A 26006-nucleotide genomic window follows, 5' to 3' on the forward strand; every position below is an offset into this window, starting at 1 on the left:
TTGGCCCTCCCACCCCACTCCTGCAAATGCACATATTGTCACTGAGTTAAATGGCAGGGAGTGCAGCTGAATTAAATTGTAAACACCAGAAACATACATGACATAGAGATATGTGATAGCTACAACATGGAATAGAAAGCCAAGATGGAGGATCCCATTCATAATTTCATCACTTAATTCTCCCATGGATTTGAGGAAATAGCTGATCTATATGTTATCCGAGTCCTACCAGCTATAATCTGGGGATAATAGTAATATTCACATAAAATACTTTGAAATCTTCCTGATAAAAATGCTAAGTAATGTAAATACCTTTAAAAAATTCTGATTTTTTTTTTTTCTTTTCACATATTTTGTGGGGCTTGGTGCATTCCTAAAATAGCAGCAAGTCAGCAGATGTAGCACAGCTTTCCAGAACAAGGGACCTACACATGCCACACATTTCAGGCAATGGAATGAACACTGGAGCCTTTTTTGTGCAGGACCTGCTTTTAGTTCACTAAAATCAGGCACTGTCACAACTGGTCTGAGCAAAGGCCTACTGGTGCCAGCTGAAGTTGTCCCATGTGCATTGATAAACTGGGCTGAAGTTTGGTTTAAAAGGCACAGGATGGCCTGGTCCTGGTCCAAAGTAGCAGGAAAAGTGACCTCTGTCTTGAAAAACAACCTGGAGAGAAGCAGCCATGATTATCTCTGTAATTGTTATATGTCATGCACAGAAGGGTTAGTCTGGGGAAGAAATAGTAGAGTCTGTCTTCTAAAATACAGATTATCCTCATCATGACAGCAGCAGTGAGCCTGTTATTAGCAGGCAAAAAAGATGGAAAGAGATGTTCCAGGCCAGCAAAATAATATGCACTAAACTTTCTCCTATCACAGAAGATTCTCTTCAATCTTCTGAGTGACTTTGCTAAGAAATCAATTCCTGCCACCCGTTGATCTGACAAGCCAACATCTTACACCAACCACAAGACTTTCAGAGAAGCAACTTCATGCTCTTTGCTGTACTCCATCCTATGAAAGAACTTCTGAAGGAGCAGCTGCTGGAGGTTCCTTTTCAATCTCTTTTATTACAATGCACCAAAAGCAAGGGACTATCACAGTGCTGCTGCTTAGCATGCACAGTCACATAGTCTCAAAGCACTCTTCTTATCTGTCTTGGTATACATGTGTTATTTTTTGTCTTCTACCCAGATTGTAAGTTTTCTATGGCATTAACTAAATGGAAAAGGGAGACAATGGCCATGTCTCTGGGGTGTTATAACATTAGAAAAATAATTATGCTAATAGTATCTTTCCAAGAAAAAAATTGGGACTGGCAAGCAGAGACCAATGGAGTCAGAAGAACAAATATTATAATGATACTTTAAAATGACACTGATGTTCTGCCAAGGCAGTGGTACCAAAATCAAAGGGAAACTTAATGCTACTTTAGTGAGTAAGGCAGAAAGAAGGAAAGCAGAGCATAAACCCCTGACCTGGAATTTGGGAAACATTTTCTCAGCTTGGCCATTACAAGTAGAGTTTTGGAAAGTGACAAAGAAAGGCATCATGACTAATCCACAGGGGTTCATGTAGTACATCCCTATTTTACTTTGGCAGAATTGCAAAGAGGAATCCAAACACCAAAGGGAAAAAATCCCATAGTATTAAAAATGCCATGTATTTTAAAAATACTTTTGAGATATATATAGCTGTTGGATATGGAGCTTTAAATACTTGTGATATTAGTGATAATTTTGTGGCATGGGATGCATTATTCATTAGCGTATCCTGAAATTTCAGCTATTTCCACTCTTGGTACTCCACAAGGAGAGAAGAGCTGATCTGCAATGTTCACTGAAGGACTGTGACTTAAGTCTGCATTTACCATCCTTTTCATCTGGGATTTTGAGATGCTGCCACTATGAAATTCAGATATCAATGACAGATTTATAATCTATTTTTGAAGGATGCAGGAAAGATACATACATAAAATGAAAACTCTTCAACCCAGTGAGTGATTTAATTTTTGAACTTTTGCTTCCTGGGACAAATCTAAATGGGAAAACTGGTATGGCAATAAACCCCGACACAGGGAAAGGTGACATCCCATTCACCGGCACAGCATCACAACCTAAACTCAGCCTTTTAAATCCAATAACCGGGGTAACTCTGGGGAGATTGCTGTGATATGTAATGGGTGTTTATTGCAGCATATTTTGCCACTTTACTTCAACTAACTTTGAGGGGAGAATTGATTTGATAATTTGGTTAATTGAAATGCTTAAGCAAAAGTTTTTGTTTACACTGGAAGCAAGTCTTTCATGAAATGCTTTGTCCATTTTAAAAGAGAGCTCAGAAAGCAAGGGAGACATGATGGTGGCCACTGGAGAGTGGGAAGATGAATGTAAAGTGAAGTGCTGCTTGCGAAGTGCTGCTTTGCCTGTCTCAGGAGAGCAGCTGCCAAGCACACTCGAGAAAGAAGTCTGAAATCAGACATCTGTATGTGCATTGCGTCCACCATGTTTGCTCTGAGGAGAGAGAACCACATGAAGCAAGACAGCAAAGGTGAAATCCAGCAAGACATCCTACTTTATTGCCATGGCAACCCCACCCTGATGAAAAGTAGGAAAACAATAAAACATCTTCAGGAAAAAAAAATATCAGTGCTATCTACCAAGGGAATTGAGGAAGATGCACTTTAAGGAAGAGCTTGACATTTCCACCATTTGGTGACTCTTTGAAATAAAGGTATGGCTGCAGTTTTTGCAAGCTGCAGAGTTAGAACATATTGTACTTGATAAATTATTTAGTTTGTTTAGCAGCTAAAGTCTGAATTATAAGTGAAAGCTGTAGTTACAGATTAGAATCTTTAATGCTACTGTAGCCAAACAGAATACTATTATTGTAATTTTCTTTGATGTCTTCTAACATCTGTCATCCTAGACTAGATTAACACTAGAATCACCTTTCCTGCATTATACCTTCCAGGATGGGTGCATATGAGTGTGGATGAGTGTGTGCACCTTAAGTAAGCATATATCTGAGTTTGAATGTCTGGGCTTGTAAACAGTTTTATGCATTGTTCTGGCTCTCCCTGAATTAGTTGTTGATTTTCATGTGAATTGAAGTTGGTCACAGAACCCATAAAGGGGCTGTGGTCAAGGAGCCCAGCAATGAAACATCTGCTTGTAGAGAAAGCAGCACCACCTCCTGCGTGCGTGTACCGACTCAGAACCAATATGTGATAAGGGGGTGTGCAGGGGGGTAGAGCTAGGGTGGGGAGAGGCTCACACTGGGAGGGGAGAGACACTTTGTCTGCAGCTCTTGTGAGAGTTGGAAACTGTTCTCACACTCCTGCTGCCTCTCTCCAGAAGCTCCTGGAATGGCCCAGCAGCCTCAGTGGAGCAGCCTGCCATTCCCTGTGCTGAGGTACATCCAAGCAGCACGGAAGGTGCAATCTGTACCTCCCCCAGCCCTGGGGAATCAGATCTAGCAGTTGTGTTTGCCAAATATAATCCTTTAATTTTCATCTGCTATTTGCAAATATTGTTTATTGTAACTAATTTGCATGCACAATGATTGTTCCAATTCTGCACAGTAATGAGAAAAGCAATAAGACTATCTTACCAAAGGGCACTTTTAAAACTAAATATATTGCTCTCTGTTTTAAATAGCTTCTATCTGATGGGGTTGTTTTTGTTTGTATTAACTGTAGCTAAGCACTTACAGTGGCATCTAGAGATCCTGTTTCAGGCTATAATTCCTGTGTACAAGGTGGTGGGTATACCAAAGACTAGAAAAAGTAGAATTTAATTGTAAGATATGAAGGTGAGAGCTGACAGCAAATCACTTGATTCCCAGCTCAGGACTTGGTGCAATCACCTTCCTGTATCTCCATACAGATAATGGGTAGGGAGATCATTCTTCCTTAGCTCTGTCTGGTCACCAGTGCTCACACCACGTGGGCAGCCTTGCTCTCCAGCACCCCCAGGCAGTGCTGGCCCTTGGAAGAGGCAGGGAGAAATCCTCCCCAGATGCAATGCCCTTGGCTGCCCCACCACGTGGATCCCTGAGCTCGCACTGACAGTAGCCAACAGTCCTGGCACTTGTTCTAAAGGAGACTCAAACTACAGTCCTACAGAAAAGCCAATGGAAACCACTTGGCAGGCATGAGAACCCATTTTTGGAAGGGCTGCTGAACTTTAATGCCTTTGTAACTGGAAGGATAAAAAGCTCCATCCTGTAGTAAATTCATACAATTTTTTACTCTGAAGGGAGGCTGTGGCCTTTAGTCTCAACTACATTCATCAGGAACCATGTCAGAGTTTAACACAATACTGCATTAGTGCATGATGTAAAATGGAGTTATGATGACAAGAACTTATAATAAATTTGGTGTGCCTATGGCAATAACTCAGCAGCTGGAGTGTGCCACCCTGTGCTGTGAAAAGCATATACACACTTTTCTTTGAAATAGCAGCAATTCAGAAATAGGTTTGCTTAAAAAAAGACAGAGATAACATGCTGTCTGCTTACAAAGAAAGGAATGTTTGGACTTTTGCAGAACTGCTTCATTCATGTTGGAACAAAACATATCTGGTGGCCAAGGTCATAGAGACTTGGATAATTCACTGAAAGCACAAACTGAAGTTGTTTTGGAACAGAATTAACAACAGCTCAAACTTCCTCATTGAGGATGTGTCAGGAATAGCTTCTTCCTTGCAGTAAGTGCAACTTTCCTCCTAATATTAATGGGAGCTATGGCTTCTTGCATTTCCTATCAATATTAATGAGAAATTCATGTGCCACTAATGCTAATGAGAAACACACATGTGTGTAATTCCCATTAGTGATCATTAGATAGCCACAGGAAAACCCTCATTAATGCTAATGAGTGTTGCAGGTGTATGCAATTGCCACCAGTGTTAGCCCGAGATCTGCTGCAGGTATTGCCCATTAGTGTTAGTGGAAGCTCCACATGTGTGTGGCTGAAACTGCCATCAATGGGAATGGGATGTATGCAGGAGCTGACAAAATAATATACTTTACCTGGATAACAGGAACTTGCCCTTGGTGTTGGGGTTCTAGCTCATCTTCAGGAAATGCATTGCCTTCTGTTAATAATCCAGTTTGTGTTTCATGCTGTGTTCTAAGCACCATGCCAAATTAAGGCAAAATGCAGAGATTCATTTTCCAGGCAATGTGAAGTTTCTATGTCACAGATCAGAACAGCAATCTCAGTGGTTATGTTGGGGTCAGCATATGGAGTCAGTGAATACATGCCTTGATTCAATGAGGTTTGGCCAAAATTGTCTTAATGACAGTAAATCTCACCCAAGGCTGTACTCTGATCAGTACATGTGCAGCTGTGATCTGCCTTGAACTTGGGTCCTGCCAGCTGTGCTTTCATTGGACCTGTGAAGTTTGTGGCAATTTATTTTACAAACTTTCTTTTGTAGTTAGCTGTTTCTAATCAATTAGAGGCTGTATATGGAGAGGGGGCCTGAACTGTACCCTTCAGTGAAAGGAGTTACTGGAATTTGCAAACTGAAAATGTCACATATGGGCTGCATTCTGCTACTTCTGGGGGATCATTACTGCAGATACTGAAATTTGCTACATATCTTTCCAAAAGTCCATAGATAGACAGTGAGCAGACAAGACTCCAAAGTATTAAAGATCACAGTCAAAATATAATTCCCTGAAATGTCCTTTAAAAAAAACATTAACACGGCACACCACACCATAACCTCAAATAATCCCAGAGCTCCTTGCCTAAAACAGGTCCTATTATGTGTTGGCTAGTAGCATGCAGAGCCACCTTTGCCTTGCAAAGCCATGTAGCAGCATGCAAGGGTAGAGAGGATCACCCCTACATGGCACCATGCACATAACTTTTTAAGGAAGCACCCAGAGAAGTGTGGGTTTATCAGAACTACACCAGTGTAAAGTATCTTGTGTCCTTTTCATCCCTGTATATGTTTCAAAATTGCTCTTATTTGTTAAAACTTAGAGATAAGTGATCAAAAAGGGAACTTGTCAGCTCAGTAATACTTACCTATGTAAGGGAAGGGAATGTCCTGCATTGCTACCCTGGTTTATGCTTAGAAAACTAAAATGTAACACTACTGTCTTTATCAGAGAGGGTCTGTCTACAAGACATGCTCATGGCATTGGTACATCCAGTCTAAGCCATTCCTGCTCCTCAGCACATCTCTCCCCAGCCCTTTTCCCCCTGCTTCACCCCAGGACTCTAAGTCATGCCAGCACTTTTTATGGAACTTACAAAGAATTAGATGATTGAAATCAGCTGCTTTAGAGAAAGCACACAGTACCAGCGTGCTCTGCTTGTCTTTCTGTTTTTCTTGTGGCCGGGTGATTTGTATGACCCAATTTACCAAGAGCAATAATTTCAGGATAGCTGACGGACTAAGGACCACTGTGCAAAGACAGGAAGAGGCAATTTTGGAAGGGTGGTTACCACAGGAGACAAAGTCTCACTAAATTATTCTCAGGTCCAGCAGGCAGTCCTCATGACTCCTGGAGTCAGCAGAAGCCCAGCATCCTCATAATTTTGAAGGACTAAGGCCACACCTGGATGACAATTAAGAAACAAATTAAAGCCTGTGGCTTATTTTTCCTGTTAATCACTTTTTCTATATGCTGCACAACATTCTTCAAGCTACACCTGCTCTTAATTGCTTTATTGCTACCAGCCAGGAAACAAGGGCATTCCAAGTCAGAAGAGCAAATGCAAAATGAGAAAACAACAATCCCAAACCCAAAGAAAATAACCACAAAACTTACTTCTGGAAGAGCATGAACTTCTGTGTGGGAATAAGGAATTAAATTTGGCACCGGGCTTCATGTTAACTAACAACTAACAGGAGCCTATCACAAAACTGTGACTTAGGGCTCAATTTTCTTTTCTGAGCATGTAACCTTTGTTTACATATTTGCAGCTCTGGGGCTCAGCAGTGTAATCAAGTGCTCCTGCTTTTAATTAAGGGAGTAAAATTTGCATGTGAAAACTCCCCTCTTACTGGTGTTAATGCCTCAGCAATGCCGGCAGGTTTGAAGGAACTAAAACAATAAAAAGTAGAAATAAAAAATACCCGAACTTTAATCAATTTTGTTTCACAGAAGTAAGGGAATACAGAGAAAACAATATTAAATATTTGCAGTCCTAAACCAAACATGCAATAGCTGAGGTTCTGGACCATGTTTTAACCATGGAGGTGTTTTCATATTTAACACAGAGTCCCTGTCCTGTCAAAGGCTCTGAGGTAGATAACTCAGGGGTGGGGTTTTCATGCTGTGGGAAAGCCAGGCATAGGTGAAAACACTTGAGAGACTGTTGTTCACAGAAGTGCTCCTTCCTCATGCAGCCTGGAGAGATGCTAACTGGCTTGAGAAGTAAAGTCTTGCACTTCAGGCTTTCCCAGGAAACTCCAGCTTGCTGCTTCACCTTCCTTTTTGGATCACCACAAACATACATATCTCCTCTCACTGACAAGAATCGATGCAAGACAAAGACAAGTATGTGTTATTTAAAAAACACTAAATTTGTGGGCTTGAGATATTCACAGACACACCAGAAAAAATGAGACTTTTCAAACAAGCAAGGGGTTACCAGAGAACTGGAGGAAATTTTGGTTTTTTTCATATTAGTTTAACCATACAATCCTCCAGTGAAATTTGGAGTTTACCATTAAATCCCAATGGCCTGCTGACATCCAGAAGGCAAGTCTCATTTTAAGGAGAGAGACAGAATTTTGGTATAACATAATGCTACTTGGAACAATCTTCCTGTCCATGCAGGAACCTGAGTGGTTAGAAAGTGGTTTTAACCTGAGTGGTTAAAACTTCCTGAAAGGGCACACCATGAGTATGCCTGCATAAATGTTGGAATTGCAACAACTACAAAGTGCTGTACAACATAACAGGCTCCAGAGGAGCCACTTAGGGACATCAAGTAAAATGTGCCCTTTCATAATTGCCCAAATGCATTTTTGACATGATAGACCAAAAATACAGAGCTGCTCTATTGAATAAACACTGCAGTAAGTTTCAGAGATGTTGCAGCCTATTGAGTAAATAATAAAAAGTTTTAAAGTGGTCCAAGCATATATCTTCTCAATATGACTGAATTGCTTCAGAGAAAACAACTGTTGATTCCCAGGCATGTCCATGAGTGATTTCCTTTTTTTTCCTTTTAGTTTCACCATTTAGCCTGACTGTTACGCATGACACTTGCAAAATGATGTCCCTGGGCACAAATTATAAGAAACCTGTTATAAATTCACCCCATGCTAAAGTGGTTTAGCTGCTGTGGGTTTAAAGAACAACCTCAGTAAATATTTTAACATAATCTGGGAGTAGAAGGAATGAAAGGTGATGCTGAGAGAGGGAAAGGGATTTTCTAGCAAACTGGGAAGAGATGAAGCTTTCTTTTTCTGCCTGCTCCCAACTTTACCTTCTCTTTCATTTTTTGCCCTGTTTTTTGACTTGATTCTTCTTTCCTAAACTAAAAATGGAAGGAAACCTTTTCATAGCACTCCATTTCATGACAGAGAGAAAAGGCCTGTTGATCCACGTCCATCATTAGTCTTGATCATAATTTTATTTCATCCAATGTCTTGAAAAGGATTATAGAGAACAAAACAAATTACAAGCCTGATTAATCTTCCCTGTGAAACACAATAAATTAAAAGCACGTAAAAAATGAACTCCTACAGCAGTTAAAAAAAAGTTTGTTGTCTAATTGTCCAAGGCAGAATTATCCATATCTGACATTCTCACAGCCTAGGAACAGCTAAGTTAATAGGGCAGCATTTTGATCTTACATCTCTAAATCAGAAGATACTCCTCTAGATTATATAGCTGTACTTTTAAGTAGAATATTTGAGTCTGGAATACTTTATGGGCTGTCCTATGAGCTTTTCTGAGCATTTCCTTGAGGAGATGCCCCTGAGTTTTTCTTGGTGCCACTGAGAGCCTCTGCACTGAAGGAACTGAATAACCCTGTTCACCCAGGAGGCAGATGAGAGCCCCAGTACCTGTGAGGCGTACAGAGCACTGGAAGCACTTCTCACATCTTCCCTTTCACTTAAATATGAAATAGATGGAAAAATAAAGAAGACATGTTTAATAGTATGCTAATCCTAAATCAATCTGCAAAGATAAACAACAAACAAGTTCTGCTTAAAGATTGTAAATAGAAAGTATGCAAAGAGTTATATAAGTTTTAGGATAAGGAACCTAGGGTTTCAGAAAGGGAAAAGGTAATGCTCAGGCTATTTCTGTTAGTGAAACAGAGGGATAAGCTTCTCTAGAAAGACTCATTCCTCATTGGGTCCTAGCATTCCACCAAACAGGCTGCTCACAACCTGCTTGTAGAAGAAGAAACTAGTTTAATTCTCAGACAGTATAAGTTAGATGAGACTTATTGTGGACATGGTTTCAGCAGCTGGGGCTTCAACAAATACATCCAACATCGAGTACAAGGCATCAGATCTTACTGACAACAGAGCTGTCAGTAGTCCATGCAGTCCATGTCCATGTTAGAAGTAAAGAATATAACATCACATGGTTCTCAGATTTTACAGTGTCTTTCAGTTAAGAATAAGAAGCAAATCCAAAGTTTTGCAGAGTCCAGAAATTGCTGACAGCATGAAAAGAGAACCATAATAACACTGAATTTTTATGGAAACTCTGAAGCAGAATGCACTTTGAATTATTTTAAGTTTACAATGTATCTTTCAAGCAGCTATAATAAAACACGGCTTCCAGCAGTTGCCAGATTAACTGCACAGAATATTCAAAAGTATTTTCAATATGGAAAAACAATATTTCATATATCAAATAATAATTTAAAAAGCAATGCTTAAATAATTACCAAGACTATCTACCAGTTTCACGATGACTTTATACATTTTTTCTTGGAAAAGGCTTATTAGTATCTTCAGGGTTTTTCTGTACAGGAGAAATAGTTAATTCTCTTTTGTTCCATGGTAAAATAAAACAGCCCAAGGTGTTTATCAGCCAGGCTGTAAATCATGACAGAGCACCTGCAGGCTTTTTATTTTAATGCCCCATTATGAAGACCATAATGATTTGCGGTGTTTACTAGCATGATTTCAACATAGAAATCAAAGAATTTTTGTTTGGGGAATTTTTTGTACCTACAAAGAGGCTATATGATTTTTCAGGCAAGAGAAAATCAGTATTGTTATGGAAAAAATTGTGGACTCATATTTTGTTATAATACAGTTAAGTGAATGGCTTAAGGCTTAGAAAACAAAATTGTGGCACTTCCATATATGCCAAGTTGATCAAACCCTCTCAACACTAAAAACATACTTAGTTCTTCCACAGACTGTTTAATCTGGGAGAATTCCTGGTTCGTACTTCACAGAGTCACAGTCCCAGGATACTTTCCCAAATTCACATTAAAAGGTCCACTGGCCCAGGCACAAAAAGAGGAGCTTAAATGCCAGAGATCTCGTGGAACACATCTCCTCATGCACTCCAAAAGCTGTGCTGGGAGGAAGGTGCTGCACACACAGGGACTTGTTTGGGGTGGGCAGGCCCTTTGCTGGGCAGGGACAGTGTCTGGGCTGGGTCTGTGCATGGGCTGCACTCACTCACCTGCTGTGAGCTACAGCAAGAATTGATGCTGCCTGTGCTCTGCAGCACCTCCACCAACAGGGATTTGGTGAGATGCTGGCACACTGCTCCTACCCCCAGCCAGCACCACTGCACTCCTGTCTGAGCCACCCAAGGGACTAGGAAAATATGCCACTGTATCTTGATCAGCAACTTGTGCACTGAACAACCAGTTCAGGATTTCACACCTATTTGTCAGCTGGCTAAAGGGCACTTTATTTTGCAGAAACTAAGTCAGACCTCTTAAGCAGAGCATGGCCAATACTATCTTGATTAACTAGCAGTCAATACTCTAGACTTCACCAATTTCCATGGAGACAGACCCAGTAAAGCAGCTAACCCTATTCAGTATGGCCCAATTGAGTATATAGTAATAATATTCTACATTTATATAAGCTATTAATTCTCAAGCACTTCAGAGATTATAGTGTATTGATACCACTGTGGAAATTGTATCCTAACTACCCCCATCCAGCTACACTGAACCACAGCAGTTTTTCTACCATGGGTGCAGAAAGAATGCTGCAGTGTTTCTGAGAGAAACCCATGACACCCTAAAAAAAAAAAAAAAAAAAAAAAAAAAAAAAAAAAAATTAGACTTTCTGAATCTTCCTTTGGAAGACTTTTAATTTGAGAAAACAGCCAGTGGAATTATACATCATTCCACAGATCCTGCATATTAAGTATTTCAAAATCTCTTATTTGGACTTCTAAGCTTCCTTTGCCAGTGACTGAATGCTGAATTACTGTTGGATGAGTTTTCCTCCCTTTAGTACCTAATTTCACTTTTATTTCCTCTTTCTATTGTAGAAAGTATTTCTGACTAACCATCCTCTTCCACAGCCCTTCATTTTTTGTTATAATAATCCATTTTATAAAAGCAGAGAAAATCTCATCTTCAGCCACATTTTCTAAATGACAGAGGGAATGAAAATGAGGCATTGAACACTTAGCTATCACTTTCTCTGCTAGAGTCATGCAATACTTTATATACATGGCTTATGTAGCATCTTGTTTAGTTGTTGTGGATGGAGCAATGCATTCACTCATAAGAGAAGCAACAATATAATATATTTGTTTGAGAAAAAACATTGAGTTAACAACACTGATTTAACAAGATTTGATGGCAAGGTAAACAAGAATTTACTGCATAAAGAATAGCATCAGACAAAACTGTCAGGAAGACTATGAGGCTGATAAAGGACCCCCTTGCATTCTAAACATCTCAGAGGAGAGTTTGGGTGCAGCTGAATCCAGACTTAGTCCCAGACTTGGTCAATGGTTTATGTCCAAAGGATTATATACTCACCATCCATCCTTCATGTCACTTAGCTAAGATTTCAGAATTTCAGTGTGTCTATTCCTAATTCATTTTCCAAGTATCTGATGTGATAAAGAGTTTCTCAGACTTGAATAGTAAAAACCTTGAGAGGCAACCCTGCTCCAGGGGAGATCCTGGTGTGCAGCCCACTGCCAGGCAGGAGGACTCAATGGGCCATGGGCTGCCCACTTTTCATGGAGTCAAATCATAGAATCAGAATTGCAGATCAAGTACAGAGGTTTATTTCTTCCAGATGTGTCTTGAATTGGACACTGGGCAGCACTGTGGTTAGGTGGGTGTATTGCTCAAATTAGCCCTTGGTTACTGAGCTGTTTGCTGTCTCTCTCCTGAGCCTACTTTGATCTGGTTGCAGCCAGCATGACCAGCACATACAGTATGGCTGCCACTGGTGGCTTCCACTCCAGCAGGGTTGTGGGAATAAAGGTCAGGCTGGGTGGGGAAACACACCTTGACACAGCTCAGCCATACCTGCATGCCTCCCTTTTCTTGGTAAAGTGTCTCCCTCCAGGGTCCCTCCTGACTGTACTGTCACTGAGGCTGTTGCAGTGCCTGTGGTTAAACTTGCCCAGCTACCTATTGAGAACCACCCTTTCCATCTGCTCTGTTAAGCAAAATTACCTTCAGCAAACAGGGAACTTAAACTACTTGTTTAGGAGGATGTGTTTGTCTGCTGGATGTATTTCCTCAGAAGAAAGCTAAGGGGTTTTTATGCCAAGTCTTGGAGACTCACCATTTTCCTGTAGCGGTGTCAGCTTTCAGTTCTTCAAACCTTCTGCTGCATTTTGTAAATGCTATGAAAATACTATTTATAAAGTACAATATTTCAAAATGCTTTTATGAACAGAAGTTCAGTAAGATTATTTGTTTTATTGTCGCTCTCATTTAAAAATGGATAAAGAACTTTGCTCAAACTTGCCAAAATAAAAATGTTACTTTTGAGAAGGAGTAAGTTCAGAAAGCTGTTTCAGCCCAGGTTTAGCACTGGCATATGGCTACTATTTGTAGCAAGGGGACTTAATTCATTCTCAATGCACTGTTTTTGAATAGAGACATTTGCTGGAATTGAAGCTGAAGCCCCAGAAAGTTTAGCATTGGAGATAAATGTTTTGGAAGGTTAATAGCCTGTGAAAATAGAGGAGCCCCATGTTATGTTTAGCACTCACTACAGTTGAAAGATGAAATAGAGACTCTCTCCACCCAGGCACTGAAATGCAGCCACCTGTGGGGAGTAATGTGCCAGCTCTTTAGTGCAACAGTGCAAAACCATTTAAGTGGGAAGTGGAGCGTTATGCTCAGTCCAAAGGGAGTGTTTGCCATTGCTATTACTGAACAGCATGAAATTTTTCTCTGGGTGGAAGGCACAGTTTGTGTAATGCCATGTTTCAAAAGAATTTGACTTTAGATACACAGGAAATGGGATCCTGCCATCAGTTAATCAATAACTCACTGCCATGGACCAATCTTCCTGCTTAGCACTGGAAGAACCAGCAGAGGCAAGACTAGGAACAAAGTGAATGTTACTTAATGTGAGTGCCCTCTCCAGCAGGGGTACTTGTATTTATAATTATTTTTTCATTACACTTAAAGAGAGATTGAAATGTTTGGCAAGGCAAATAGATTTGAGAACTTTGCTATAGATTGATATCACCATTTAATTAATTGTAAATTTCTTTTCCAAAATTTCTCTCCTTAATTTAGGGAATTTCTCTTATAAATTTAAGCTTAACTTTGACATGAATTTCAACCAAGCCAATTCTATTCACTTTAAAAATCATCTTTATTCTTCCATATTAGAAAGGGAGAACATGGAAGAAGTTTTGCAAGAGGCAAAACAACATAAAAGTAAACTGTAGGATTCTAGTTCTCTTAGATAATTTGTTCAAGGAAACGACACACTATTTGGGTTTAATATATTAACTGTAGTGCTTTCTTCCACTCTGCTTTGCTTTCCTCAAACCCAAGGAATAGAATTTCCCCAAACTTAGTACACCACCCTGTCTGCCCTTCTGTGCTCAACTGTCAGAAGAAAAAGCATAAGCATGGTTTAAAAATAGTTAAGATGGAAAATTGTAAGAGTATTTGTGAAAATCTCTCCTTAAATGTTTAGATACGCTTTCACCTGAAGGTGGCAATATTTAATAATGTTCTGAAGAAAGAGACTTCCCATATAGATACCTTTAATTAAAGATTTTATGATTTTAAGTGGATATCCTTCTCCCCCATTATTTTTTCACAATGTATTGAGAGGGAAGAATGATGAGATATTGTGTACTTCTTTCAGACAATCTTGAACATACATTATGCAAAATTATTTGCAATTAGAATTAAAGCAAACATATAATATATAAGCCATAATTTTAATAATAAAAAAATATAAACCTTATATAATAAGCCAACCCTTCCCTGCCCTCAATTTAGAAGCAATTTTAAAAGAGAGAGAGATATTTCTTTTCACAATAATTACTATGAATATGCTCTTAACTCCAAACCCAAATTGGGGCTGATTCTTTCAGACCAGATCTTGTCTTTATGCTAAGTTATTTCACCTGCACTCAGTACATGCTGTGATTCACAATGTGATGCATCAGCCAGGCAAGAAGAGGCAGCATTCTGGGTATTTTCTGTGTGATGGCAGGACTGGGGTGCCCTGCAGACTAAGGGCAAAGTGTTGTGTGCACTCAGCACAGGCTAATAATCAGTAAAGAAGCTTGGCCCAAAGCATTTTCTGCAGAACAGAAGAAATAAGTATTTAAAATATAATTCCTTTTTAAAAAAATGTTTTATAGATTTTTTTCCTAAAAGAAAAACAAAACAAAAAAAACCCAACAAAACACCTAAATCTACAGATACCTGTCTTTGTACTATTAAGAAGATACAATTCTTTAAATGTCTTAATTTTTCTGTCCTAAATAATCTTTCATTGTTTTCCCCAGGGCTCAGTGTTTTTTTCCTTTGATTTCTATAAAATTCAGAGTTTTCTGCAATCCCATTGATTACTGTCCTTGTGGCTACATGCAGTAAGATATTGTACACAGAATTGAAATGTTCTACACAGTCCTGGCTGGTAAAGCTACATTTGCAATGCTCTGAGCATTCCCTACTAGGAAATCATGTTAGATTTAAAGAGAAAAGAATACTTAACTAGGGCAGGCAGCAAACAAAAAAATCCACAAAGTTCAGAAGACAGCAGCTTTTGGATTAAGAGTAATTAGGCAAGAAAGCCAACTGTTGAATTTGCCCTGTCTAGAGAAAAGATGAAATGATAGCAGGCTGTGAGTACTTAAGAATTAATAACAAGAATGTGGAGGGTGGTGTGGGAGGATGGTTGGCAGCATGGGGAAAGCAGGTAGAAGCATAGTAATAGCTCAGAATTACTGAAGAGGAAAATGTAGATTAAATAGGACTAAATGAGAGAGGAGGGATGTAATCTGGCAGGGAGGATCACTGATTTCAAGGCAAATGTTCCTCCCTGAGGATCATGCCAAGCTCCACCGTTTGCAGGGGCTCGAGCTGGTGACCACAGAGGTTTTTTCAACTCTAATATTTATGGGTCAGATGACTCCTCTCTCTGGCACTAAGTGGAGGAGGAGTGTTCTGTGTGGAGAGCTCCGTTTCCAAGGGAAAGGAAGCTCTGCCCTGCGCAAAGGAGGCTACACACGCCCTGCTGGCTCCTGCTCCTTGGGAACAGCAGCTTTACCCAGGCTTTCCATCTTGGAGGAGAAGAATCTCTCACTAATGGCTCCTGTTGGCTCTGGAGATAAGCTGTTATAAATAAAGCATAAACAAGAACTGGAGAGCAGTTTGTTGGAATACCATTATTTTGACTAGAAAAAGCGCCATTGATGAAGTATTGGCTCTAAAACCAACTGGTTCACATAATTTCTGACAAGAAGGTTGATTTTGCCTTCATGTCCATCCCTGAGCAAAAGTGAACAATAAATTATTATCCTTCCAAACCAGAAACAAAGGTGATCTGGGAAGCAAGGTGAAGAAAATATGGCTGTAGTAATTTCCTGCCTGTTCTTCCTGCCCAGCCACTTCCCTAGCAGGAGGTTAAAGTGGCAAATTCCCTGATCTGTCCTACCTCTGGGAAAGAGATACAAGTAGCTCCCTCAGGGTATGAAATGGGTTCCTACTGCATGAGACCACAGCCACAATCTTGTTCTTAAAGATTAGCCATAGTTCTTATTGAGTTTCAAAAGTTTTTTGGAGGAATGTCTCAACTCCTTTTTTAATGCATCCACTCTGTGACATTCAATGCACTTAGTCATTAAAGCAGGCTTACTACATTTGGCATTTCTATTAAAACTGCACGTTCAGGAAAGGAACAGTGTCGGAGTGAATCACTGACAAGAAAGCACAGGTATTGCAGAAGGGAAAAAGGATGATTATCTCCAGGTATATTCTGCTGGAAATTGAATACACTCAATAAATAATTGACAAAGTTGTAATAAGAACAACAATCGCAAGGAAACAAGGCAGAAAACCAAAATTAACACAGTCCTAAATCTGTGCATTTAAACTTCATGGTAACAAAATATATCACAACACAAATGCCAGAAAGGCTTCCTGTATGGTCTGACACCAGATCATTCACTAAAGCAAACATGACTCAATATGTTCATGAGCAACAATGTGTGCAGATTAGTCATTTGCCACAGCCATAGCTAAAGATTTTCAGCCTGCAGCTGTAGGGACAAATTAAGTGCACTAATGAACAGGATGGTCTCAGTATAAGAATCTCAGAACAACAAAAGTGAAAATGAATTGAAATACAAATAGAGGAGTGAAAATAACATATAATAGATAAACAAAGATAAACCACTGCAGAAAGTCTTGCTACAAATAGAGAAGTTTTTATCAAAGTGTCCAAAGCAAACACTTTTGGCCCTTCTTGGATCTGGTGGGATTTCAGCCTGCAGGCCTGGATCAGAAGAACAAAGCTTTCATGTCTGAGCCTCAGAGTCATGGTGCTCGTCCTTGGCACAGGGCAGAGCAGAGGCAAAGGCAGTTCTGTGCCCCCTGGTCCCAGAGCTGGCACTGGGACAGATCAGTGCCAGGCACAGCACCGTGCAGGCAGGGTTTGTATCTCAGCACCATCTCAGGGCATCGCTGGCACCACCATCCCCAGCACCCCTCTGCTCTCCAGCAGGGCTGGCCCTTGCCCAAGGCTCCCAGGGAGGGGCTCCTGCTGCTCTGGGGCTGCACCTGCAGGGATGCCAGGGCTGCAGAGTGCTGCAGGCTCCCCTCGTCTATGGCCTGGGGCACTTTGCTCTTCAAAGGATGGGAAATGAAGCACCAAGAGGCTTCCTGCTGCCACACAGCCCCTCCCATCACCAGGACTGGCTTAGCAGGATCAACAGATCCAAAACCCCAGGGCTTTGGCTAGAACACTTCATTATGGCAAAGCACTGCTAAAGCTATGACACATTTTGCAGGGAATAGCTTAATAATAAATTTTAATAGAGTCACATGCTCTGCTTATTTGTGCTTTAATTATAATGCCTCTCCTTTCCCACTCTGCTGTGTTGTGCCCGTTTAATTTTCAATAAGGGTGCTTGATGAAGATGAATTAAAACCTGTAATACTTAATTCAGCACAGAATAAAATATTTAGTGTGTTAGTTCATATTCTGATATGCTAAGCAAAATTTTCTCACACTTAACAAAATGAAGGGTCAGTCAAACAGCAAGAATCCATCAGGCCCAGCTCTGGCTATAATGATCTGTGGTTTTGCCAGGATCTCTTTCACTAAGAAGAATCTCAGTAAATCTTTTTCTTCTTGGTGAAATCACATTTCAATGTACCTTTGGGACAATAGATTAATCTAATTAATGAGACATATTTCCAATGCACATGTAGAATGGAGATGGAAGGGTGCCGAGTTTTTTGTTTCATTTTTCTTGTCTAAAAAGCTTACACAGAAAAAAAATTCTTTTCCTTTTGGGTTCTCTTGCAGTTAGTTCAAGACCCTGGAAATGGTTTTATCTTTTATTAACCAGCAGGTCATCTCTATTATCTCAGATGGAACATGCCGTCCCATTTACAGCACTGCCTCTGAATACATTTTCTGTGTTTCCAAATTTTTCCTTTACTGAAAGAACCCACTGTAGGTAAAAAGAAAAAATAAGTTTCAGGTTGAGGAATCCCTTACTAAAAGGAAGAAGTACTATGGCAGATGAAGCAGGTCATTCCATAAGATTCATTTGCTAAATTTTAATGTATGCCTCAACAGGATGGCATGAGTCTAATTGGATTTGAAGATTGTGTGACTCTCCTGTAATAAAAGCCATATTTGCCAGGGCAGCTACAGGAAAACATTATTCCTATTTGGCCTTAGATTTAAGGGACAGCAGAATGAAAGAATGAATAACAAGCATTCTACAAAATACCCTTCCACATGATTGTGGAATGCTGTGCAACTTCAAATCACAGTTCCAAAAAACAGGATTTATATTAGGTTTATGTTGTTTCCTACCAACAACCTCATATTGATAGAATACTCGGAGGGAAGCTTTAAGGAAGATTAGCAAAATAATCCTTTCATGCTGGCAGCTGCATTTCTTCAGTTAAATGGCCATTGCAAGCAATGAAAACGCAGGCGAAAATGCCAGTAAAAGAAGATATCCACAGAAGACTGAATCTGAGTGTTTTCTGGAGTCAGCCTAAATTATCTGTTAATGCACAGCTCTCACACACATCCCTCTTTCAGTGAAAATACGTGATCTATATTGTAACAGCATCTGTTAATGAAGTCTCACTGACACAGACAATACTGTATTGATGTAACCTGCTATTTAATTATCTTTTTTGGCTGGACAAAAATGATATGAAGTTTAGCATTTAGATTTATTTCATGTTTAAAACATTTAGAAGCATGCAAAGGAATTGCACATGCACTAAGTCTTAAATGTGAGGGACAGAAAGGTTTTCTCACAGCACTTAATAAAGCTGAGCTTTTTCTTAACCCCACCTGCAATGACAGATCAAGAAGAATTTTGTTTTTAAAAAAGACTGCCTCCAGAAACATAGCTTTTTTAAAAGGACAAGGTAGGGATAAGAGTTGAGGAGTACCTCTACAGTCAAATGTGGAAACAGCAGCATTGGACCTGGCAACAGTGTAGAATAGAAATACACATGGTCTTTAAAAGATACTCTGCACAAGTGGTTTTACATGAAAATCACTGGCTTGAGTTTGGGAGTTTTTTGTCTTTATTTGTCCTTATTCTTGACAGAGTAAACCAAGACTGACTCCATTTTCCTATCTGACCATTTTATTTCTGGTTCAGCACCCTCCTTTAGATACAAAGACTCATGAATAAAGTAGCTGATTTCTTGAGGTAACCATAGGTGATATTGCTGTTCCCCACTCATATTTTATAGAGGTCTTGCTATGAAATCAGCCACAGAGCAAAGGAGGCAGAACACTGCCCTGCCTAGGATGTGACACAACATCACTTAGGGCTGATGTGATATAAAGTAGTGGGGTTTCACTCAATGAAACGGAGGGAATAAATTTTTGTTTAATTTGCTTTCTACTCAGGAGATTTTTAATCCTTGGCTAAAGGGCTGCACCAAAGAATTTCCATTGCAGAGAGAGTTTTTTTTTTTTTTCAGTTAAATATGAATCCTGAGATGTTCACAATGAGACCTGCTCCAAGTGAAAAGAAATAATTTATGGAGAATTTGGGCATCGCCTCAGCAAAAGTCCATTTGACCATATAAGATTCAACAGGCCATTTCCCTCTCATTCTAAGCAGCCAAAGTAAAAAAGGAAAAATAAAAGAACAGCAGTTGCAGACCTGGGCCATGACTATGATCTAATTCTACTCTCATCCTGAGGTAAGTTACTTGACAGCAGTGTACTTTCATGCAGGTCAATATGAGGATGGAATCAAGCCAAAAGGATTTACATCAGTGCATGCTTCCACAGAGACTGTGAGCAGCAGCCCCCGAGTTCAGAGCAGTTCAAGCTGCACTTTGGCACAGGCTGGGCAGAAGGCAGGTCCCATCCCCATGCCCATGTCTATCACAAGCCAGTGAATTTACAACCTGTTTTCTCTGTTAGGGAGAGTTGTACTCATTGAGAAACAACTCTGAGACTGATGGTTGCATCCATTGTTGTGCTCCTTGCCAAAAACAATTTCCACCATTACACAACATTGACCTGGAGTGTTTTCAGGGGCTGTTGGTTTCTTCCAATTTAAGGCACTGGGCATTAGTGCAGTTTGAACCACCTCCCCAAATGCCCTCTCTGCTGGTCATGAAACCCCTGCCTCAGCTCATGGTTAGTCCACTGTCTCAAAGGTAATCCCATTTGCTACTGAGAAAAACCTCTGCAAAGTTCTCCCTTCACTCCATACTCTGCTCCTTCTAGGGATGGGAAGTATTTCCAGGATCTCATAGCAGGCAGCACCTGCATCCAGAACTTCCTTTGTGCTGCCCACATCCCACCTTTTACTGCCAGTGAACCTTGAAACTGCACCTCAGAAGGTGAATTACTAACCAGCATGACAGTTCTCAGTCAGATGTCAGCAATGATGCCTTTTCAGTTCAAAGCTATAGTCCACAGAGATTTTTCAGATGCAGACACATTTGAACAGCAAAACAGTTTAAAGCAAGAGAGCCAGTTTTCCAGCTGACTAACCCCAAGTCATAAAAAATCAAAATTGTATTAACCGTACTTCGCTTTCTTTTTTCATCACTTAAACTCTCTTAACAAATGCATATGTAAAAAGATACCTCGTGTCGTAGCCACTCGAGGTCAGTGCATGGAAAACATTAAAGAAAACTCCTCATAAACTGCAGAATATTGCTCTTAACCTGCCTATGCATTAAACTTCTAATAGAGAAAAGGTGAAATGGATGTAACTGACAGAAAAAAATTATTCTCTTGTACACTTGTGGCACATTTTTTTTTTTTTTTAACTGATTAGGAAGGGTCCTCAGTTCATATTCCCAAAATTAGCCAGTGACACTAACTGGTAATTTGAGCTCATCAATAATGATACTAATTATCTCCAACCTACAGTAAACCAAAAATTTTAATTTCTTTTTTTTTTTCTCCTTTAAAGCATGCATTCTTTCTTTGTGTTTTGTTAACTTAGAAAATGCTTCAACCCCTTCTTCTCATAAGGGAGAAAGAAGAAGGGTTTTTTTTATTTTACATGTGTGTAAAATAACTGTACTTCCCCCATCTTTATGATGATTGTTTTATAGTTCTGAAAAGCAATTTTGCACCTGTCCCAGAAAATCAACTATATAATTAAAATATTGTTGCATATGGAATTAAAGAAATAAGGAAATGCAAGATGAGCGACAGCACAGTTGACAGATCAAAGAAATGAGGAATGTTGGTTTTGAGACTCACACCTCTCTGAGTTATTAATATATCTAAATTCCTAAATAAAAATCTAGGGTAGGTTCAGGCTGACACAGGATCACTGGTGATGGCACCAGAAATTGCAGGCAAATCTAAAAAGTTCCATCCAATTAGCAGGTCACTGACAAGACATTCTTAATACTTTCGTGTTCAATTCTGATAGAATATTTATAGATAATTTTCATGAAGATGTAAACTAGCTTTTAAAAATACACATAGCTGAATAAAACTTACATATGCAAATTCAAAAATTTCTGAATAACTAATACAATAGAAAAAAGGAAAGGGTCAATAATTGATAGGGAAATATAAAAACAAACAAAATGCATGGGAGTGCTATGCTGATCTTCCCCATAGGAGATGATGAGACGGTATTTTGAACTCACAGACCAAATGTGAATTTTGAATTATCTGCAAATAAAAATTTTTATAGACTTTTCAGATAAAGTTATTTGGAAAAAGTCAGATCTTTATATACATATTATTTCAATAAACACCTGAGGTATTTTTACAACTCCTTGTAATGGCTGTATTCTGTACCAAACCCTTTCTAGTTTTTGAAACATTTTAAATTAAGCAAAGCATCCTAATTTGCACAATTCATACTTAGCTACATTACTTATTTCTGCTATCTTTTCCTCTTTACATTAGATGATAACATGAGCTGTTGTTCTCTTGTTTAAGCTTTCTACTGATTTTGCACTTCTATGGCCCTTCAAACCACAGATTTTGGAGTCAGTTTGAAGATAAGATGAGCCTCAGGCCAAACAGAATTTGTCCAGCATTGCGTGTCCATTTCTTTCACCAGACATTTAATTAGCATTATAGAAAGAAAGAATATATGGAAATCACAAGGATATTTGATGATTTATCTGACAAAATATATTTTAATTTTGTTCAAAGGGAAAGGCGATAGAAAGACATTGTACAAATTGCCATTATACTTCCTCTGTTTACCTGCTACTGAAAAAACTCAGAACCAGGTCTTGCATCAAAAATGAAGAAAAAGTGAATCACAAAAGTCAAACATACCTGAAGCATGTGATTAGAATTAGGAATTTTCTCAGTTTTGGCACCCAGGCATTTGGACATCATCACCTTAAGCAGGGAAAAGGAAAAGGAAAAGGAGTCCCATGGTTTGGAGTTTGGTGGGTCCATGAGCCAGGACTCAAACACAGGCAAGGGCAGTGACTGAGCTGATGGTGTGAACAGAGCCCATGGGTTATAATCAACATTTACTGTCTGAGGTGCTGTGTCCCCATGGAATTTGGCAACATTTCTGCACTGGCCCTGCACACATTTAAGGAATTCAGGAGGCAGTGCAGACAAAAATACAGATTATGATGCAATTACTCGTAGTTAAAGTGATATTCCAAAGCTGTAACTTTGCCAAGATGGCATAACACCTCCTGTTATTGTTACTTATATGTTATCATCACTTGGACTGTTTAGGATACTGCACCATTTCAATCTCACCAGCACTGGGCTAGAAATTGCACAGCTTCTCAAACACAATAAAGGCTCATCAGCTGCTCCTTGGCCAAACTGAGTGATGCACGTGGTGTGCTCTTCACTAGCTGCCAGTCTGTGGTGCAAGACAAGCAGTATTGTTATCATGAAAGAGGCAGAATAAAATATACAGACCCTCCATAATTTACCAGAAAGTAATAAATAAACATCAATGCATTTAATTAAATTAGCTGAATGAGAAATCAGCTCCTAGATACAAAAGTCTTGCATTCAGCCAATATGTATTCCCATTCCACTATCCTGTCCCATTTTCTGTGACATCCCTGTGTTTTCTCTCACTGATCTCTTCTGTCATTTGGCCAAGATCAGGCTCAAAATCTTTTCCTTGCCATTAGTAATGACTCTTTGCATACTTCAGGAAATGATCATCTTCTTATATAAAAGAATATATATAAAAATACTTCACCAGAGCCTTTGCTGTCAGTAAGGTTGAAGGGACATCTCTAGCACCTAATAAACACAGAATAGATTTAGCAAGGAGATTCAGAAAAGTAAAAAAAAAAAAAAAAGTAGATAAAAATGTAGTACAACATTAAAAAAGAGAACCTTGAGACTCACTCAGAAGATTAAAGGATTACTTCTATCTTGGAAGCTTGTGAGATGAAGGGTCCAGGTAACCTATACACCTATGTAACCTGGCATATTTAACTTTCCCAATACAAATTTATATTTCTGGCATTTTTGCAAGACAGAGTAGTTAACTAAACCAGTCATGATAGCATTTAAACAAGGATCCCTCTATCAGTGAGGCTGGAATAAATTCCAAGAAGAGAATAGGCTATTACAATTTAACAAGTGCTATTTTACTGTAATCTGGTCCACATTTTTACAATTTATCTAAGAGTTATAGCATTTTTGAATTTTCTTTTCTGCCTACAAAATGTTATTTAGAGTATAAATATTCTCCCCTAGAAAAAAAACGATAGTGTCCAACACTGTTGGGATCAGTTGTAACAACCTGCTACAAATTTCCTTCCACACCAGATATTAGAATCAATTACACAATTTAATATAGCACAACATAATTACTGTAATATTATATGTTTTTTTCAGGAGTGTTATTTTTCACTTGCCCAACTAAGTTTCTTTTGATACACCAGGACTGTTCTGTATTTAAATAATTAAGGAAATCTGGTAAAACCCTTATTGTACCACTGCATTATGTATTTTGACATTTTCTTTTCATGCAGTACTAATGTAGTTCTTCATGCCATCCTGTTTTCTTATTCTTACTTTCAGTAACACAAAATATCTAGAATTTTACCTAAACACCTCATTGAATGAATTAATAAGTTAGCGGGTCCAACTTTGTAGTGTCGCAACCAGACAGAGAGGAGACCACTTCAGATGTGCTTTGACAGGGAAGTATCCTGACAAAATAATGGGTTTTGCCCATTTACTTCATGGTTTTCAATGCAATAGTCTGCCCCTCCAGAAAAGTGCTCCTATCACGTTTCACCTCTGCTCTCACGCCTGAGCTCGTGGCAGGGACACGCGTCCTTCCCAGCCCTGGGTGCCAGGGCAGCCGCAGTGCTGGTATCTGCCCCTTCCAGAACACTGCTGAAGCTTCTCCAGAGCCAGGGGCTACAGAGAGGGAAACAAGGAAACTTGGTGTGAAACAACCCATTTCAAAGTGAATTTTGCATCTGGAAGTTTTCAGAGACTGAACAGACCAAACCTGTGGAGGCACTGCCCAGTGTGCAGCAAGCATCACCTGGGGGTGCTGAGCACCTCCAGCTGCACAAGGAAGGGAGATCCTGCCATAATAAGTGAGGGACATTGCTAGATTTGGGCTTTAAAAAATGATTCCCAGCTTTGGCTTGTCAAAATAGATGATCTAGTTGTTTTTATTTAGCAAGGAGGCAGTTGTACCAGAGGTTTGAGGGTCAGGGAGATAACTTGCTTCTGTAAATTATATAAGGATGGGATGTGGCCCTGAGAGCATCTGTAATTCAATTTCCAAATAGTTTCACTAACAAGTATTGCTACATCTTCTCCACCTTAATGCTTTTCAAGGACCAGAAAAGCTTAAACATTTACTCTGAACTTCCAGGTCATGTAATTCAATTCTCATAAAAGAACATGCAGAGCACCTGGGTATCATAAAGATGCCAATCACTAAAGCAGACTTGCATGTAAATGTTGCAAATGTTTTTGTTTGGGTTTTTTCCCCCCTCATCATATTGTAATAGGATTTTATTATGATAATGGGATTTACAAGGAATTGTTCCCATCATAAATTTGTATAGAAAAGCTGAGAAGTCTGTTTAACCCAAGTCACAATCACGCAAATCTATATAAAGCAATAGTCAAAATTAATTTTCTTGTGAAATGAAAGAGGACTCATTTTACTTTGCTCTGTCTTATACATTAAGGTAGTAGGCATTTTAGAGAGAGCACATTAAATATTCTACATTATCATGAGAAATGAAAAAATTGATCACATGCCATTAGGTATGTGCATGTGCATCTGGTTCTCAGCAGTTAGTGTTAAAAAGACAAAGCTACATAGGCAGAAATTATTCTTTTTTTGCAGTTGTGAGGGTTCAGTGAGTTCACTGAAGTTCCTTTCATCCGTATCGTGTGAAAGGAGAATCAGATCAATCAAAAATTAAAATCCCATTAGTAGGCTTGGACAAAACTGATCCTTGTGCAAGTCAACTTTAATTGTGGTTTTCCCTAATTTAAATTCCACTTAATTTGACTGAAGAAAAATTCATAATCCTGCCTTCATACCTCTCCTCAAGTGCACTGTGAAAGCAACTAAAAGATGTATTTAATAGGCTGAACTATCTTTTCTGCAGGTCAATAATCTTCAAGGATCAAGAGCAAAAGAAAATGCTGAATTATACCCTGCCAATGACACTGTCTTTCTTGCAACTGCCAAAATGCCTGCAGAGGGTTATCTCAGCTCATCTCAGTTACAAGGGCAGAGCATGACAAGAAGAACAGATTTGAAAGATCCAAAGAAGAGACTGAAACCAAGAACCTGCATTGAATACAGAAACAGTACATAAAATCTATCTAACACATGATAATATGCTCTGTGCCTCCAATGCTGCTGAACTGAAAATGGAAAATAAACCTTACAAGATGCTC

General features: G+C 39.3%; 1 protein-coding gene and 1 long non-coding RNA gene across 2 annotated transcripts in view; one reads left to right on the forward strand and one right to left on the reverse strand.

Moving 5' to 3' along the window:
* The first annotated feature begins 910 nt into the window (after window positions 1-910).
* On the forward strand, window positions 911-25917 carry LOC146766765 (uncharacterized). Its single transcript, XR_014956904.1, has 4 exons — window positions 911-1049; window positions 1786-3414; window positions 19613-19837; window positions 25712-25917. It is a non-coding gene; the product is annotated as an uncharacterized LOC146766765 (long non-coding RNA).
* LOC110479950 (uncharacterized) overlaps window positions 3030-26006 on the reverse strand; it is a 322855-nt gene continuing 299878 nt past the window's right edge. The window contains exon 18 of the mRNA XM_085585937.1: window positions 3030-7494. Within this exon, the coding sequence (XP_085442063.1) occupies window positions 7467-7494 (28 nt within the window). The 3' untranslated portion in view covers window positions 3030-7466. The remainder of the gene's footprint in view (window positions 7495-26006) is intronic.

This window comes from Lonchura striata, chromosome 8 (genome assembly GCF_050655825.1).
Source record: "Lonchura striata isolate lonStrDom1 chromosome 8, ASM5065582v1, whole genome shotgun sequence".
Lineage (NCBI taxonomy): Eukaryota > Metazoa > Chordata > Aves > Passeriformes > Estrildidae > Lonchura > Lonchura striata.